The sequence below is a fragment of the Colias croceus genome, chromosome 26 (genome assembly GCF_905220415.1).
Source record: "Colias croceus chromosome 26, ilColCroc2.1".
NCBI lineage: Eukaryota > Metazoa > Arthropoda > Insecta > Lepidoptera > Pieridae > Colias > Colias croceus.
In genome coordinates this window covers 6,254,683-6,275,306 of record NC_059562.1, presented here as the reverse complement: position 1 = coordinate 6,275,306, position 20,624 = coordinate 6,254,683, and the positions used below count along the sequence as shown (strand labels likewise).

Sequence of the window (20,624 nt, the reverse complement as noted above, 5' to 3'; positions counted from 1 at the left end):
GGAGTAATAATGAATACATTATGTATATTACTCAGAAAGCCACCACGAGATTATTGATTTATTATCCAACATAAATATAGCCGGCCCACCCTTGAATGATAACTATCCTATAATCCGAGTGTAGGGCTGTGGGGAACGAACGGTCATTGCGTCGACCAGACTATGGTATCGATCCCACCAAGCGACCACCACTCCCTCGCTTCTTACTTCTTACCACTAGTCGACTGTCGCCTCGCGACAAGAAACAACTCGCAATAAAACCTCCTTCGTCAATAATAAAAAAATAAAAAAAATAAACTGTCACCGTCCAAATTCCCGCGCGAATTGTGTTCGAAATTCAAACGTGTCAAACCCCGTGCCTCAAATTTTGTGCAGTGTTAACGTTAATTACGTGATTCATGCTGACCCGTTTCGTCTCAATTTACCTTAACAACGTAATTGTAACTGATTAACTAGCATATTCCGTATCGAGTGTAAAATTAATCGACTTGTATAATTGCTTTCACCGTAATAATCTAACAATAGGATGCAAAAAAGGAAATTATTATCAGCCGTCTATCAGATGCAAATTATCACGCCAGTCCCCTAGATAAAGCGAGATAGAGGATATAGATGTCCCTATCGTTACACTAACCCGATAGAGCGTGCTATCGCGTTTCTTCGCTGTCTGTTCTATCAGCTGATTTGGCGGATACGTTACTAAGTTCCAGAGTTTAAAAAAATGCAAAATTTGCAACACGTCGCGTCATAGCAAATTGTGTGGGTGACTCAGAGCGGAGACCGCGCAGCCGCGGAACAGACATCGACGATTTTCCCGACATTTCCGAACGTTAGAAATCTGCCGCGTAAACGAAACGAAATTCTTTTTTTTTTCGAAAATTTTGACGTGTGTCTTGTGCCTTAGTTTGTGTTAGAGTGAGATGGTGTCGTGAGTCTGTGTGTGTTTATAATGGAAAGAAACGGCGATACGAGGCGGGTTCAATGGGCTTCTGAAGTAAGTGCTTTAAATTATTTTGGCAAGTGTGCGTTGACCTTTGACCTAGCCTGAATAAATGGAGGCTCTATGGGTAGACTATAAAATGTCTACGCTGTCTGTGGTTAATTAAATTATTGTTTATTTGGAATACACAGATAATAGATGAGAGCATAGATAACTCTTATCTGTAGATGATGTTATGATTATTTTCAGCACAGTGGGCGGGGCTGGAAAATTGGTTTCCATTGGAAAACTGAATAGAAAATTAGTGCTTTATTTCAATGTATTTACTTGTTAACGTGATTGGGGGATAATTTGCTATTATTATATTGTATACATATCCAAATCTGAAATAATTTTTCCTTAACTATCTTTTCGAAAAAATTATTTATTTTGTCCAATAAAATAAGATTTAAATCAATGAATTATACAGTTATAAATATGTTCTAACATTGACATATTGTAGTGATGACCTTAGACACATCGACGACATTAGAAGCCTTTTATCTTTTATTGTGACTAGCATAGGCACCTACTTAGTTCCTCAGGTTTTTTTTTATTTATTAGTTAATATTTCACTAATAAATTTTATGTAGTGTTTTAATATAAATGACTACCTATTCAAATAGTTATATTATCAAACTAGCTTCCGCCCGCGACTCCGTCCGCGTGGATGTCGGTCTTCGCGTGGTTTATTTCTCCATTTTGAGACCTCTGACAATAACATCTTATAAATATCTATTGGACCCAATTCCCAAATACGGTTAGGCCTAATAATACGCAACGTGTGTTCGCGGTTCTACGGAACAACGTCTATGGATAAAACTGAAAAATTAAGATTAATTTTTTTCTACGTATTTTTCCAGGATAAAAAGTATTCTATTTTACGCCCAGGATAATAAGGTATAATTATACCAAGTTTCATCGAAATCGTGATGCCTTCACATACAGACAGACAGACAGACAGACAGACAGACAGACAAAAATTTTTTTAATCACATATTTGGGTTTGGTATCGATCCAGTAACACCCCCTGGTATTTATTTTTTCAATATTTTCAATGTACAGAATTGACCCTTCTACAGATTTATTATATGTATAGATATCAAATTACGTGTAACTAACTAAATTTTATTTAAAATAATATTGATACTTGTTACAAAAATTGTTGAATTATTTTATATATATGATAATTTCTCTAACTCAGAAAATTTTAAACCAATGGGAGAAAGTATTGTTCTATTTTATTAATTAGGTACGTATACATACATGTGTAATCGCCGGAAAGTTATTTTCACTATCTTCTCTGTTTTTTATTGTTCTATCTCGCATAATATTCTTAACGCACACATCAACACTATGTTTGAATGTGTGTGTGTGTGTGTGTGAGTCATTAAAGTAACAATTATTGGTAATTCTTTTTTATTAAACACTCATTAGTGATTATATAGTTAAGAGTATATTTTAAGGAAATTATAACTGCATTTAGATTTTCCTTCGAAGCTCTTTTGCCCTAGTTGTAAGAACCTTTTCTATATAAAGGTCAAAGGTTTGAGACTATACGAGCGTGCCATGCCATAAATGTTATTGATTTTATACATTATCTTCACGTTGTCTATATTATCTACTGCTTCAATCAGTGAAGGAAGACATCATGAAGAAACATGGAAGTCCATGAATAAAAAAGAGCGTGTGTGCCAAGCACACGTGTCAGAAGTTAAACTTCTTTGGCAATTCAAAGATTATCCAAAATCGTCGCCTTACTTCATATGACGTTATTGTTATGACGCGAAATTTGGTGGATTGTGGCCCTTGCACTCATAGGAGGACTGCACCTGACACAAAAATACGATAATGATGTTCATTTATATGTAATTTGATATATTGTTTGATATTTCCAATTAACATTTTGTTTAATTTACAAATTTGGCTTTGACTTATTTAATAAATTCCGATTAAAAATTATGAACATCACATATTTCGACGCGTGATTTTCCTGCAGTACCTACCTGAAAAATATGCCATTAAAGCAGATTTATCTATCTACTATATAAATTACATCAAAATCGGTTCAGCAGTTTTTGTGTTATTCTACATACTATATTATATACCTATACTAGCATTCCACACACGGTTTCGCTCGCGTGCTCTTCCCGTCATCGCGTGACGGTTCCCCTTGCCAATTTTCATCCCCTATTCCACATAATTAGAATTTTAGGCTGTATTTATAGCAGAGAATTATATTCAATTGTGTTGGTTTATGACTTATGTAACATTGCTTACTTGTATGTAGTAATTTTACATATTAAATAAGATGAGAGAAGAGAGATAAGAAAAGAGAAGAGAATAGAATATTAATAAAAAAAATCGGCAAAACTATATGTAATAAAAAATGTTTTTAACTTTGTTACGTGCTCTACATAGAGACAGGATATAAACAGGCTGATAGTCAAGGCGATTTCCTTTTCTTATAATAATCTTCTTAATATATATAAATCTCGTGTCACAATGTTTGTCCTCAATGGACTCCTAAACCACTTAACCGATTATAATAAAATTCGCACACCATGTGCAGTTCGATCCAACTTGAGAGATAGGATAGTTTAAATCTCAAATCGTTTTAGAGAAAGCGGGCGAAGCCGCGGGCGGTAAGCTAGTATATCATAAGGATTTGAAACTTCTTAAGCTTGCTTTTAAGAAATCTATTTTCTATTTCAAAATGCAAACAGAAAACACTGCTATATTTCAAAATGGTTATAACCAAACTTCGTTATACCAAAAGTTCCAGTTTCCACAAAACCATAAAAATGCTATAAAATTTTTATCTGCGAATAGTTTTATGGACTTTTTAGATATACGATTGAGTGAAAGCCAAGATTTAAGTTAAAACTTCTGTTACACTTTTATTTATAGATATGACACTGAATAAAAGAAATTAAATGAATCCTTATTATTAAAAATATTATACAATAGATATTGTTACAAACGAGCGGCTTATTATTTTTGTGTCTACAGATGTTATGATGCGAATATATATATATATACATATATATTAAAAATGTGCACACTATAATCAGCGAATACGCTTAGGAGCTACATAAAGATACGAAGTTAAACTTCTTATTTTGAAGCTTAGCCTTCGTTTCCACCTAATCACAGAACTATTAATAAATAGAAACAAAGTCAAACAATAATAATTATTGTATGGAATAACGACGACTTTACTATTATGAGAGAGGTGTATTAAGTTTTTGTCTATTTGTAGCATCGAAGCTTGAGACGGAAAAGAGCGATTTCGTTGCGGTTTTTTTTACTAAAAATGTCTATTGCATAGATCTAACAGGAATATATTTTATATTATTGAGCGAAAAATACATAATAAACACTCCAAAATTCATAAAAATTATGATTATGTTCTAGCTGCTAATAATGTCTTTCACATAATTTAAATGCGAAAGAAAGTTTATATTAAACTACAATTTATATATTGCAGTGTAATAAAATGTAGTTATTATTATTAGAACACGTTAATGGCCTAGTCTCACACATAATATAAGGAAAGAACACAATTATACAATATTTCACAAATGTCCGCGGTCACGCGATTTGCTAAATACTTACTTCGTAATGCAATTGTTTCAACGACAATGCAATATTGCGATTTTGGTACATTTGTATTATGTAAGTTTTTGGACGAATTTTATAAAATAGTTTAAACTGTTTAGAAGTAAGTAAGTAAATATACTCTAGGTTAGGGAATAGGGTGTTTTCTTTAGAATGTCTGTAAGGATTAGTATTGTAAAACCGAGTGTAAATGTGTCTGTCCATCATAGCTCAGAAATGGGGGATCTAATTTTGTTACTTTTTTTTTTGTATTGTAATCAAGAGTGTTGTTTTTAATTCATAATAGCAAATGTTCCATTTAGGTATACCAAGTTTTGATCATTGACATCTTAACGGCTTTTAAATGTTTAAATCGATGTTGCAGTATAAGAAAATTTATTTGCATAACTATGCAACTTGCTAATTACGAAACAGAAAATTAAGTTTTTCTATTTTCGCTTAGCTAATGTATAAAATTGAAAAATAATTTCGCACAAACCCATCATCACAACCCAAGTAGTCATTTCGAAACTATTTTATATAAAAAATAAACGCATTAAAGACCCAGCGAACCAATTCGATGCGTAACGGTTCCATCGGGTCAATATAACCCGTTGCTAGGAGATCGATTGAATTTAACTCAAAAAAAAATAAGCTATAAGTTGTAACATTATGTGTTTTTGTGGTTGTTCCCCCTGTAGAGACCTCCTTAAATATACAGGCCGTAATAATGAAGCAGATTTGGTTTAATTATCATATTGGGAGGATATGCAGATAACTTACGTCAATACATATTCATTCATTTAGTATTTGTTGATGTTGTTTCTCCTGTAGTCACATGTCTCTAGTGAAAACCAAAATAATAAAACAGTTCCAATTGAATCAAAGCAAGGTGGGAAGATATTATTGGTAATACAAAAGAAATTTATATTCATGCACTAGAAGTACATAACCCTCTTTTTAGCAGTCGGGTAATAACATGCATATATACATTCAGGTTCAAATCTTTTCAAACCCACTTGTTCTTAACTACAGAGTCACCTCTTCAATCTCGTAATATAATTTTGTTTCCTTTAATATTCAAACCAAATATATTGTTATTGAAAAGAAAAAATGCACTCGTGTGGATGTGTGGTCTTGAAGATAATAGCGGAAGTACACGGAGATTACAGGATGTGAAATAAAGACAGGAATGAGATCGATATTACTCTTGGTTGATAGAGATTGCTTTTAAGGACAAAGCATCCTTAATTTATAACTATAGTATAAACAACACTTTGCAATTTAGGTATATGTTTTTATTTTAAGTATAGATATTTCATATTTATAACTAATGTTAAGTTGAAGCCTCTATAACCAGATCAGCCTGAAAATCAGCGCTATTTTTGCAGCATTTTGCTGAGGCTGTGTCCGTTTGTCTCATTTAAGATAAATTTTGTATTCAATGTTTTGGCAATGAATTTATTTTCTTTCTTTCTTTTTTACCCTAGAGAAGTTTCACCTAAACATTAATTTTAAGTTTGAAATTTCATCACTTCAAACTTTAAAATCCAAACATCGCTCAAAAGCAGAAGAGAAAACAAGGAGCATAAGCTTCTTACACAGACAGTTTTGTCACAATCACTGTAGATATTATATCAGGTGTCAAAAGTTTTCCTACCTTGCTTTAAAATTTTCCCCATGTTTTCTTCTATTCCTTCTAAATGTAGCTTTTTCGCCTCCATCAATTACCCTGAAAAACATTTAGTCCAACAACCATAAAACTTTCTCAACAAAATTTATTAAAGTTCTAATATTTACTCTGAAATCTATCGAATCTAATACGAATGTCTTGCAATCACGTCGAGTCTTCCAATCACGTCGATCATATGTTCATCTCCAACAAATTCAATATTTTATCTGAATCAACTCTATTCAAAATCAATTTTAAAGACTAGTTCTCTCTTCAACAGTAATGGATCTGTTACAAATTCTATTCAATTCAAATTATCTATTTGCAACTCAAAGGTAGTATCAAAGATTTACAGATGTTAATACATCATCACTCCTACATAGTATAAAACAAAGTCGCTTTCTATATCCATGTATTGCTACGCAACGCGTATTAAATTAATTTTGCGTTTTTTTTTCAATAGATTGAGTGATTTAAGATAAAGGTTTTAGTATATTATAATTTATTAGGTTTTAGGTAAAGCGAGCGAAGCCGCGGGCAGTAAGCTAGTATATTTATAATTTAAAAGATGAGCAATTTTAAGAGAATTCTTTGTCTAGAAATTAGTCGTAGCTTAGACGTATGATTAGCAATTATTGCATGTCTAGAATCTAGATAGTCTCAGTTTCATCTCACAGAGAAACCTATGAGAATATTGATTTTCTAGTCATTGTTACAAGGTTAACGCACTCGTTAAGATTTAAAATAGAACTGACTTTGTTATGGAGACTTTTTAAGCATTTTACAATCGTCATAGTTTTATGTAACAATTGGATACTAAAGGCTTAATAAGTTTTTACAGAAAAGAGGCGACAAGAAAATCATGTAGTATTATTAACATATGTACATAAAATTTATAGAGTGCGTAATTACTTATTTAATAAGTTATGGCAACTGCTTTATGAACCTACAATTGTTTTAATATTAGGTAATTACTTGTATCGATGTATTGCTTTCAATATATTGTTAAAATTATTTCAACTAATAACATCAAATTGTTCTCTTCAAGTATCTCGGTGATATTTCAATCGTTGTTTCGTATTGCAAAACAGATTTGTCGATATGCCATCGTTCCGTGCAGTGAAAATCAGGTTAGAGAGTCGATAGGATAATCGAATTGCGACTGAAGGCCGATCCTAGTCCAAACTATCCATAATTGGTTTGATATGTCGCCTAGAGTGTGCCAAAACTGAGGAATATATAACGGTGCATTTACATCAAACGAACACAGAGCTAGAGCGTATTCAGTGTTGTTCAGTATTAAAACATTGCTTATAATCTTTTCGAACGCACTAAGAACAACGAAAGAATACTTTACGCCTGTTTACACTAATCGAAATTTGGCATAGTGGAGTTAGAATAAGCTAGTAACCGTTTGATGTAAATGCACCGTTATGCAATGATCTTAATAAGACTTCGTATTAAAAGCAGATTTAGCCAAAGAATTTGTATGGTCACGTTAAGTGCAGTGAATTTGGAAAAACCACATCCTGTACTTAGTCAAATTTCGACGACCATCCACACCTTATCATCATCATGCAGATAATAGTTATAATTTTTCCAGACTTAAAAAGAAAATCTTCAGCGCATAAGATGTCCGTAACCTAAATATAGATTAAGTACTAACTCGATAACAGATGTGACTCACTCGTGATATGATATGTCATAACGTAATCGTTTTGACCTCTTTACTTGTCATCCCGTTGGAGATGAGATGAGATGTTTCTAAAATGCAGTGTAATTTGTATTCTAATAGCTAATCCTCATACTTGGGAAATTATTTATCGTTATTCAGGTATAAATTATCGTATATTTCAAGTTAACAACTACACAAAGTATGCAAAATGTTATTAATATCGGTTCAGTCGTTTATGTATAACTACGTTAAAAGTTTCACATTGACTGTTATGGAAAATGTAAAAAGATCTTAAGAATTTACTTTTAAAATTATTATTATAAAGGTAATCCTACGATTTAACGTTATGAAGGTAAAACAAATTTTGGGATTATTCTACCGTTCGTGTACAATTAATTCCTCTTGAATTTGTTATTTCGAATCAAATTATAATGGTTTTACAACTCAGCAACTCATCAACTGAGAAATCCTTTCAATTCATGTTTTAATGAATTTACTGAGCAATTTATTTTTCGTTGAAAATGTACGTTGATTTTAAATATTTAAATCGTGTTTATCATACATATAATAGGTATTTACCTCTATATAAATTTAATTACCTACGTATCTACACTAATATATAAAGCTGTTTGCTTGCGTGAACGCGCTTATGTCAGAAACTGGCCCAATTTGAAAATTATTTCAGTCTTAGATAGCTCATTTATCATTACGATACGACTTATATGCAGCTGAAATGCGGGTGAAACCACGGGGCACAGCTCGTGAAATTATCATTTATCACCGCTTTTCAAAGTGCTGTTGATGATGATGATAATTGCTATTTGTATCTGTTTGTATTCTCGTGTAGACAGTATTGTTTTCGTGTCGTGAGTAGCCTTTTGTCTACATGTTTCCACGTACATATAGCTATAGACAGATGTAGGTCCTCTGGTTAAGACTAACGTTTAAAATATGAGCATGATCGTGAATCTTTTGTGTGCTTTTAGCGATGTATTTTGTGTTCCTAGAATAATTCAACTTAAATGTTGTACTAAATACAATTATCTTAATATCACAGATTCAAACGAATTATCAAATTGAATACATTAAATACAATTTAATTTCGCAAATATCACATTTGACAAACACACGTTTTATCCTGCATACGTGCTCGACGCCTCTCAAAGGCAACCGGGGCTCGGTTTCAACCTCAAAACCACTTAAATATTCCGTTGGCGCGTCTGCACGCTTGAATATTCTTTTTAATTTGAATTTCGAATGTATTTTATATCTGTGCTGTGAAATTATGATAAAAAAACTTTTTTTTTTTAATAAGTATGTCAAATTTTGAAATTAGTGATGTGTACAGAATTACCTATTCGATGAACTGTTAAGTATTTTTTTATTCTTCTCCCTCTAGTATTATAGCGAGTGTCAAAGGCACATTTGCCAGATTGATTTTGACAAAATAATTATAATTTACATAATTTAAAGTTTTGGGTCAACATTAACGGTTCTACATAAGGAATTGTATGACATTTTTCGGATGCTATATTTAAATTGCGGGTCACGCATTCGCGATTCGATAAAATTTCTATTACCAGCCTGTCTAATTTTGGTTTCACTCTACGAGGATACATCATTTAGGATAAACGAGTAATATCAAGGTATAATGAACTAAGAAAATGTAAAAAATGTAATTGGCATTAACAAGGAAATACGTCAGTGCGTCTACAAAAGAACGAAAAAAATATAACAAAACTATTTAATGAAACACATGTTAATACTATATAATATTAAATTAACTCCAACCAGGAACTTCGTTCAATTTTCCGTAACAGCAAATGTACTACGTATATTCCAAATCAATTTACAACTTGTTTACAACCATAAAAATTTTCCATTAACATCACTAGCAACCACAATACCTTCTAAATTATTTACAAAAAATATTACCTCTACCAATATTACCTGATAGTGATGTGAGTTCGTATCGAAATCGATAGTTTTTTTCCTTTTATTATCCGCATCGCTGACTCGCCTCAGAACGTGCCCCGAGAGGTTTTCTATTTGCGGAAGCCTTTACGTTAACTTTTACGAAAATTGCTTGATTTTAGTGATGTGCTACTTCTTCTGTAATATATCGATACCTAGTATTTTATTAAACTTTTTGCAGTTTATTTATATTTATGTAAATATCTCCTGAATATTGTTTATGTAAGTGAATATAATAAAAAATAGGATATCACTTGAATTAAACATAAATGCTCCTGTGTAAAATAAAGATAGATATTTCTTTGTGTTTATAATTAACAATATCAATGAATCATTCTATCATAATATTACGTTAGTTCTTAATTACTTATGAGGAAGTAGTTAAAATTTATCGGTTACACTTAGTAGATATTAAAAACAATATCATTACATCAGCCTTCACTTTTAAACCTACACTAGCAATCAAGACGTAATAGCACAGAATACATAATAGTAGCTAAACGCTACAGAACGGACACTCTCCGCCTCCCGCCAAAATTAAACACTTACCTCACCCCGCACGATCAGACATGTTATGGTACCCATTTCCCCGCAAGGACGATACCAACGACGTCTTTAGACGAAACGCAACGAAGATTGACAACATTAATCAAATTGACTTAAAGCAATTTTATTATTTTGGATTTGTGATTATCGTTTTTCGTAGAAAATGGTTAGATATTGTGCTGTTTACGGATGTATTTCATCAGAAAAACGCGAATTTTTTTTTACGCTATCCACAAATGTGCCAACCATAAAGAGTTTACACACACATTTGCAGTCTCTACAGTGTGACTGTCAAAACTATAATTTTGTATGGAGTGTCCGGGGTGTGACTATAGATAAGATAACTAATGCATTTAATAATTCACAATTAATATTTACATACGTCTTGTTAATTTTCGAACTATACAACTTCTTAACAGGAAAGTTATTTTGAATAATTTACATACCTGTTTAGTTTCCAGCTTTTACGATGTATTTTTTATAAATTTCAATCTTATCTATCTGTACTGTTGTTCGCTGATTGTCCGATAGGAAAACAAGTTTTAAGATTCAATATCTGAAGTGAAGTCCCATGTCCCCAAGTGGGATAAGGAACAGATGCAATAGACATTTGTTTCACTGATCGATTTTTTTTAGGGACAAGTAGGTCATCAGCCTTCTGTGTCCTGCCAGACCAAGACTTTTTTTTTTCTTCGTCTCCACGGGAATCGAACCCAGGACCTCTCGGTTCTACGCTCACGCGTCAACCACTGCACCGAGGAGGCGGTGAAATATCTGAAAGGCAATTAATTCTTTAGATATATAAATTTAAACTGCAAATATTTGAGCAGTGTACCTACGAATTTTTTCTTCTACATTCTATGAAAATTTCTCCTCAACACATACAATACATAGCACGACCCAAAAACATGTAATAGAATACAAGCCAATACTTACTCCATTAGTATACTTACCCAAAATTGGTAAAACGACACCTATTGTCCATTCTATAGTTTCGGGCTGTCCAGTGAAGGTTTCGTTATTTGATAGCAATTATCAAATTTCGAGGCTGTCACGCTAAAAGACGTTCTACCCTATTTGTTTGAGTATATATTGTATTTAATTAATTGGAAATAGTTAGATTATGCAAAGATAATGAACGAAAAATATTATTTATAGAATAGAATGTAGGTAATATGCAATGGTATTGTGATTCTTGTAACGTAAGTCGTCAAAGATTAGATAATAATAGTTCTGTGGGAAAATATAATGTGAGGATGATTGTGTTTCTTGATATGCTAGCATTTGCAATGCAGTTTTGCAGATTCTACAGAAAAAGATAAGCTTAGTTTAAATACATGTAGATATTGGTACGTAGAAGATTTTCTTTCTTTCATATTTACGACATAAATGTTGCATGCTGTCAAACTGATGTTAATTAAAACTAGCTAATTAACACAAATTAATGTGTCATAAGCATACTACCTATCTATATTTTCTTTAACCCTTAAGCAACCTTTTACTCTAAGTGTATTTTTTCAATGTCATGAAAACTTTACTCGAACATTGACCTTTATCACTTACTAACAATTAACTTAAACACATAAATAACTATATATTTAAACCTCTTTAAAACAACATCCTTTAAAACTCAATATTAAAAATAAATTCAAAACATAAAACAACAATTAAAGGTCACATTAGGTATAACCCGGAAAAAATTGAATGCACTCGAAAGTGGCTATTTCACGAAAGCGGGTTACCAGTGCAGTGCGCGAGGTACGTTTTAATTGAGTAACATATATCATCTGTAGTGTGGCCATGATTTATGTTATCGAGGGATATGTATTTTATTGGATTTTTATTGATCTTGAAGTTTTGCCACAGAGATGATGATGGAGAAGTCGTTTTATAGGTGTAACGACTTGTTAGTACACTATACAGGATATTTATTTTATAGAGCTATTTATTATAATATAGCCATCGCCATCATCGTCGTCGTCGTCAATACTTTTAAAAAGTTTGTATTTAGTTGAATGTTGAATTTCAATTCCTGTCGTCGATGAACAAAGACGGCTTCTTTAACGAATTTTATTTCTCAAGTACCTATTTAAATAGAGCAGTCATAATGTAGAAGTGATAAAAATAAATTTTATTATCTTATCCTTATTACAATGTTTCCAAAAGTAAAAGTATATAAGCATTATCATCACTTTCAACACAATTTACTCCACGCACCACACTGAACAACACCTAAACCCTGACGCATTAAGGTTATCTTATATAATGGGCTATAATCTAGAGCTTTCCTCGCGTTGCTTGTGGGTACTAAAGGTATATTTCCTGAATTATATGCGAACCTTCAACCTTCGATATTATATCCGCTTACCTTTGCATGAAATGGTATTATTAGTACGAAAAGTGGCGGTGAGCTTTCCTTTTTTACATTTATAAGATACCTAAACTAAAAGTAATGTGCGATATTGTATTTATTACAGTGAAAAAAAATATAATACAATTTCATGATCAATGCCTTGCAAATAAATCAATAAGTACAGATAAATTTTAAGACACACATGCTAAGATACTTTGATCCGGCCCGATGCTACGATCCGGCCCTTTTTTCATAATAGCAACTGATCATTTTTACACATAATTAGTTGAGTGTTTTTTTTTATTCATTTATTTTATACATCATACTTTATAAAATATTAAAGTCCCAAAATAATATTACAAACAAACTAATGGCCACCCTACACAACTGCCGTAGATAATTCACGTCGTTTTATACGTTTGATGATCACCACGTGTTTCGTGTTTTATGGACTTTTCTCTTTATCTTGCCTTTTATATCGCTTTAATGTGTAGCGTGTTTGGTTTATATATTGATGATTATTAGGATAATTAGGAATCTAGGACAATTTCTAATCTGTTTCAAATACTTGATGCTATTCTTGGGGTTGTTGTTAAATCATTATAAATGATGTAGCGCTGTTTCGATTTTGATGAGCTATAGATAAAAGGCAGATTAGATCTTAGGGAAATAAATTTGGAATAGGTGATGTGGGGATGGAAATCTATATTGAGTCAGATGATTTGTAATGACTTAAATGGGTTAAACTTGATAAAATTATTTTGATCGAAATATGTATTTATGGCTTGTTTTTGACTGACTGACTTACATACATTACCGATGTCTTATTCTGCATGCATTACAGATATTCTACGTTATTATAATTTAAAATATACTGTGACCTATGTTTCTGCTATTTCACACAACAATCAAATGCATGAATGTATAATTTTAATTACTCTTTTGTTATTTTACGTAGGTATAGATTTTATCTGCAAGAGAAGATATTTTTTAATTAAAATTACAAGTAAGTAGTTAACAGTACAATCTGAAAATATGGAATTAAGTTTATATTTTTTATTTCATTAGAAAATATTTTTAAGCTATTGCATAGCTTCTATCACGGGCCTTGAGCGCGGGGACCGAATCGAGAAATTCCGTAACGAAAAAACCTCACGCTCCCCATTCCGACGGGCAGACCGGCAGAGGTGTGGCTTGAAGGCATAGTATGCAATAGCTTTACCGCAGCAGTCCCCGAGTGCCACACGTCGTTTTTTTTTAAACATTCTACATTGTACTTTCAAAATAAAAACCCAAATAACATGCATAAATAGTAAAATTTATTCAACACTTACATAACCTATCCAAAACACGTTAGCTTATAACATGCAATGCCAAGTGACATGCATACGACCTTATTATGTAAGAAAATCTAGCCCCAAAGTGGGTCAGGTAACGAGCCAAAAAGATTACATTATCACGGCCATAAAACATCGGGTAACATTAAATTAACTTGAGATATGTCGCATAAAGTTCTAACATTTGCTGGATTTCATGAAATTGTTTTAGTGTTTGATTGCAAGTATAATAAGTTTAGAAATTAAAGATTTTTACGGATTTTAAACGCGATTTATTTCACGTTAAATCTCGGTTCAAATCCGTTAAAATTAATTTCATAGGAATGTGATAGCTGTAAAATTTATAGGATTCTTCTTTATTGATGGAAAAGCTTCTCGTTTTCTTTTAGTTAACAAAGATTTATTATTTAAGAAACAACTCTGTTTCTATTTCACATTTTAGTATTATTTATTTTAGTGTATTTTTACAGTATGTTTTAATTTGCCGTGTGTAAAAAACATAAAGTTAATACCTACTTGTTAAAATAATAATTAAAAACGTATCTAATAATTAAATGCCTGTTCTTATTGTGATTTTAAATATTTGTAAGCATAAAGCATAATACTATTTTATTTTTTGCTACTAATTAATACACTTATTAATTATTCTATACTATGGTCGATAGCCCACAGTAAACTAAAATTCCCAGACAGCAGACCGTAATTGTAATGTATCCATAAAACATTTATTAGGCTGTTAGGTCAGCCGTGTAATGGATAATTACAAAATGGCGGAAAAATTTCATAAAATCTCATTACCTGCAGATTACTTGATTTGTTTATCATCTAATTACTCGCTTGAAATTAAGATTTATAAGCTTTATGTTAAGGTTAATTAACAGTGTAGTGACTTAGACTTAACTTACACAGTATAAAATAAATGATGATGTTTTGAACCATACACATAATAGTCTCAAATGAAAAGATTTGGTACATTTAAATTGAAGTGAAACTTCTTTATCGGGGTTGGAAAAAAATTTAGTGTAACATTTTTTCGCTACGCGTGACATTTTTCCGTTACGCGCCATCTTTTTCTTATCCCTACCACGCGTGATTCGACGTATTTCTGTGAAGTTGCATATAGTAAATTATTTTTTGAAAAATAAGCTCATAAAGAAGTTTCACTTCTTACGTGTGTACACTAGTACACGCACACATTTTTATTAATTTAGTCTATGTAATATAGCCAGACTAAAAGGCCAGAGATGAGAGACAGATCTTCAAAAACTTGATTAGCTTTCCTTTGAACAACATAATAAAAATATACCAGATACATGAAACTAATCTAAAATATATGTAACTTAAACTTATGAATTACCAAATAATATAACGCAGTTAAGAAAACAATCAATGATGAATCACTGGAAACCAATATCTGCACTAAATGAATGAATGAATGAAAACGCCACAAAACCATTACAAACAGGAAAAAGACATACGTATACAGAAGAGAGACATGCACAAATGACGGTCTTATGGCTTTAGTAGCCATCTCTTCCAGGCAACCAAACACAAGATAAAAAAAGCATAAAATCATGACAGAGGGTACTAAATATCATCTTTAAAAAAATACTCTCCTTAAAAACTTTCTAACCTTATGTAGGTATATTCATAACTTTATCTTTTGCCCGCAGCTGCACTCGGAGTACCGCAGCACGTACAGATGGCACGAGTACAAAGAACAACAGAACCAGCAGCAAGGGGTAGTCAAGCAGCCGGCCCCTACGCCGCCCTCCGCACTGCCTATCGCTAGAGGTAATATGCAGCAAATGTAGGCAGAATAGTTCTAAAGAGTAACATTTAGCTCTGTCATATCTACGAGTATGTAAGAACAGCAGGGGTGGTCAAGCAACCGGCCCCTACGCCGCCCTCCGCACTGCCTATCGCTAGAGGTAATATGCAGCAAATGTAGGCAGAATAGTTCTAAAGAGTAACATTTAGCTCTGTCATATCTACGAGTATGTAAGAACAGCAGGGGTGGTCAAGCAGCCGGCCCCTACGCCGCCCTCCGCACTGCCTATCGCTAGAGGTAATATGCAGCAAATGTAGGCAGAATAGTTCTAAAGAGTAACATTTAGCTCTGTCATATCTACGAGTATGTAAGAACAGCAGGGGTGGTCAAGCAACCGGCCGCTACGCCGCCCTCCGCACTGCCTATCGCTAGAGGTAATATGCAGCAAATGTAGGCAAAATAGAACTATAGAGTAATAGCGTTAGTAGTAAACAAAAACAACATCAATTTATGCATACAAAAAACTATACGAATATAATAAAGAATAAACGACGAAATATACTAAAGAATGATCCTGTAGTTCTCTCATGCTTATTACTAAATTTAATATGCAGTAATAAGCTGAAACGTATCTATGGGTTCACAGAATTATTAACAAAGTAATTACAGATACCAGAGAATAAAACAGTAGTTAGTACCAGCTTATTGTATAGGAATTGGAACTGTAATAGGTATCAATTATAGTTGCTAAATCATACCTTTCAGTAAACATTTTTTAGAATTGTTCATGCAGCTTATAGCAAAGGGATCATTATTTATGGCAAAAACATATATTATTCTGCTTCATATATAATAACAGAGACTTGATAATTATCGAAGAAGCTATTGAATAAACAGCCTATAATATATTACTTTCTAGGTGTGCCTCGCGTTTTTACCCGCGTGGCTCCGCTCCTGTTTAGCAAGATATATATATAGCCTATAGCCTTCCTCGATAAATGGGCTATCTAACACAGAAAGAATTTTTCAAATCGGACCAGTAGTTCCTGAGATTAGCGTGTTCAAACAACAGACAAACTCTTCATCTTTATAATATTGGTATAGAATTATAGATACAAAAAACATAGCAGGAACGTAGGATCGTTAAGTCTTCTGGTCCTATTTCCATTAAAAAGAGTACCTGAACAACCATTATATAACACCGTACTCATTATATACTTTATAATTAAACATAAACATTAAACTGAAGCACTTATTCGATAATATTTACGTTCAAAACCGCCTCAAAGAGCTTTCCTGAGTCAGACTTTCTAATCTGCTACAAAGCTCTATTATGAAACAAGACACGCTTGAAGTGCCTTATTTTAGTCTGCTGAAAATAGAAGGTCAATTGGGGTAAGGTTGCTACCGTTGTTACAGCGGATCGTATTACATGGTTGTTTTAGAGTTTAAAATAAAAAAAAAGTGAAGAATATGCCTGTAATTTAATTAAAAAGCAGCAAAAAAAGCTTTCGATCTATTTTCTTGTGTTCGATTTTACGGGATTATTATATTACGTACTAGCTTCCGCCCGCGACTCCGTCTGCGCGGAAAAATTAAGAAAAATTACGATTTATTTTTTTTCTACGTATTTTTCCGGGATAAAAAGTATCCTATTTTATGCCCAGGACAATAAGGTATAATTATACCAAGTTTCATCGAAATCGAACCGTTAGTTTTCACGTGATGCCTGAACATACAGACAGACAGACAGACAGACAGACAAAAATTTTTTTAATCACATATTTGGGCTTGGTATCGATCCAGTAACACCCCCTGCTATTTATTTTTTCAATATTTTCAGTATGCAGAATTGACCCTTCTACAGATTTATTATATGTATAGATTTGAAAATACAAAACGTTTTTACGGATATCTCCCGACGCGGACGTTTCGATCACTTTACAGAGAGTGTGGCCACGGCCCACGAGCAGACTGTATATTGTAAAATACTAACAAAAAGTCTGAAAAAACATTGTTTATACTTAAATAAATCTTAAAACAAGTATATAACATATAAATTTATAAAGAATAGAAAAAATTCGATCACGAGGCGGGACTCGAACCCGCATCCTTTCGCGCCATTCCGGGGCGGATTTGATTGATCGAATTTATTCTATTCCTTCAGTTTTATGTGTCAATATTTATAGTTCAGGATACATCGCCCATTTTTGCAAGTGACTACTATCAAGCTAATTTTCCGTTTGTAGCTTTATTTTGATGAGGCGCCCAATAATTTCGTGTACAAAAGTCTCGATTGTGGTAGCTAACAGAGATAACAAGGATAAAAATTTTTGATTTGATGGTTCTCAAATATTTATTACTAACTGAATGATTTTTTTTTGTTCAATCTCAAGATAATTACCTAAATTATTCGAAAAAATATTTGCCCTACAAAATCTATGGTTTGTTCAAAGAGTCCCCCTTTCCAAAGTGTATCGATAACGAGGTCATCATAAATGATTACTAACAAGTTGATTTTTTTGTTTTCACTTAGTTAATGTTTACATAATTCAACAGACATATTGTCCTACAAATTGCGTAATAAATATTTGAGAACCATCAAATCAAAAAATTTTATCCTTGTTATCTCTGTTAGCTACCACAATCGAGAGTTTCGTACACGAAATTGTTCGGTGTCTCATCAAAATAAAGCTACAAACGGAAAATCAGCTTGATAGTAGTCACTTGCAAAAATAGGCGATGTATCCTGAACTATTATAAATTTATATTTATAAAGCATTTGAATGCCATAAAACCAAAAATATCAATTTCAAGTATATAATATTTTTAAATAGACCTCTATCGCTACCTCCCAAGTGCCAGCCCTATCTCGAGGGTTGAATCTGTTTGTTTACTGTACATGTTTTGTTTAAGCCTGCGCTTAGGTAAAGCCATCAGTATAAGCTTTAAAGATTTTATGCAAAACACGTATAAATTTCTTCATTCATGTTTTCAATTTATCGGCTAATATCATTATTCGAAGCGGAATGATATCATTTAAAATCCATACTAATATTATAAATGCGAAAGTAACTCTGTCTGTCTGTCTGTCTGTTACTCAATCACGCCTTAACTACTGAACCAATTTGCACGAAATTTGATACCCGAGACCTTTCTCGGGTAATTATAATTATACATAGGTATAGGTAATTATAATTATACATAGGATAGGTTTTATCCCGGAAATCCTACGGGAACGGGTTTTTCTTTGAAAACGCGGACGAAGCCGCGGGCGGAAAGCTAGTACAATATAAATTGACATTTAATTTTGATTAATTGCTTAAGTGATAATTTAGTATAATTTTATCAGATATAATCGAGACAAACTTTAAAGAGAGTAAGTAGGTACGAGGTAGTACGTAGGTACTTATTATTCAATGCCGTGTAATATTTATAAAATGTTCTTTTTAAGTTCCCCATTATTAGTATCATTATAAAAGGTAAACATTCTTCTATTATATTTATTTAAAAATCCACTCCCTTGTCGGTAGAATAGTTTAAAAAAAAATAAAAAGGTTTCTCTTACTACCCTATGTTTAGGCACAGACTAATAATAATATACTAGGTTTAGGGAAGCAAGATCCAGCTTCACGTTACCTGCAAAGGCATGATAAAGAAAGCACTTGAATGGTGGTTCTTTATACATCTCTTTGCCGTAAACAAAGCTGTATACTTACCTGACTAACAAACTTCCTCCTGTCTTTGTGTCTAAACTATCTTACTATACATTTATTTTTTTGCCATAAGTTCGTAAATAGAATTTAATTTTCTTCAGCATTCAAGATCATCATGCATTTTATAGTTAAGTGATTAAAATCCTACACTTTCTTTTTATATTTTGTTACGTTCCCTTGCGTCACTAACTTCTACTCCAACTACATCTGGCTACAATCGAGAAGGTGTTGACCAAGTCATCAAATCTCAAGGGCACTTTCAAAAAGGCTTTGAAATTGGCTACGATGATATTGGGCAGTCGGTGGCACAGTTGGAGAACAGTCTGTCTCTGAGGAGACGAGTATATTAACTAGTAGTGACCAATAGTACCAATCATTTATCTATTTTGTCCAGGAGCAATCGAGCCCGCGTTACCACGTCGGAAGAAATACCCCGGTGTCGCGTATAAGACGAATGAGCTGTTCGACCCAGCACCCTCGGATGACATCAGGCCACAGACCCTGGATAGAGCCCGGGTATGTACATACTTAATATCTGCCTAATGTTTTTAAAATTATAGATATCTACAAGGCCAATTCTGAAGTCAGGGCGATAATATGATTTCTTATAGCAGTATGGTTTCTAGTGTGGGAAGGTGATGGCGATAAACTGACTATAGCACTGTCATTTTTCCAAACTAAATATAATACTGATTCCAAACTGAATATCATACGACATCCTCGTATCGGAGCTGGTAATTGCCCGACCTGTGTAAGCGTGCATACGTTTTATAGGTGAGGGTGAAAGAGCAGAACTTATAAAGCACCATTTATGTTTTAAAATATTGTACTGTTGAAAAATAACCGTCTTTGTACTTTTGTACTCTGTCTGAAGGATTCAGATCTGGAGTCAGAGAAATTTTATTCAGAGTAAACTGGTATGGTATATAGGAAATTCTTTCTGGCATAATAATAATATCCCTCCCTCCTAAATCTTGTGTATAATATAATAGACAAGATTT

General features: G+C 32.8%; 1 protein-coding gene across 1 annotated transcript in view; it reads left to right on the top strand.

Annotated features, from left to right (window-relative positions):
• The first annotated feature begins 231 nt into the window (after nucleotides 1-231).
• Nucleotides 232-20,624, top strand: part of LOC123703604 — a 47,233-nt gene continuing 26,840 nt past the window's right edge. The window contains exons 1-4 of the mRNA XM_045651690.1: nucleotides 232-434; nucleotides 705-994; nucleotides 15,810-15,930; nucleotides 20,018-20,139. Coding sequence (XP_045507646.1) covers nucleotides 950-994; nucleotides 15,810-15,930; nucleotides 20,018-20,139 — 288 coding nt within the window. The 5' untranslated portion in view covers nucleotides 232-434; nucleotides 705-949. The remainder of the gene's footprint in view (nucleotides 435-704; nucleotides 995-15,809; nucleotides 15,931-20,017; nucleotides 20,140-20,624) is intronic.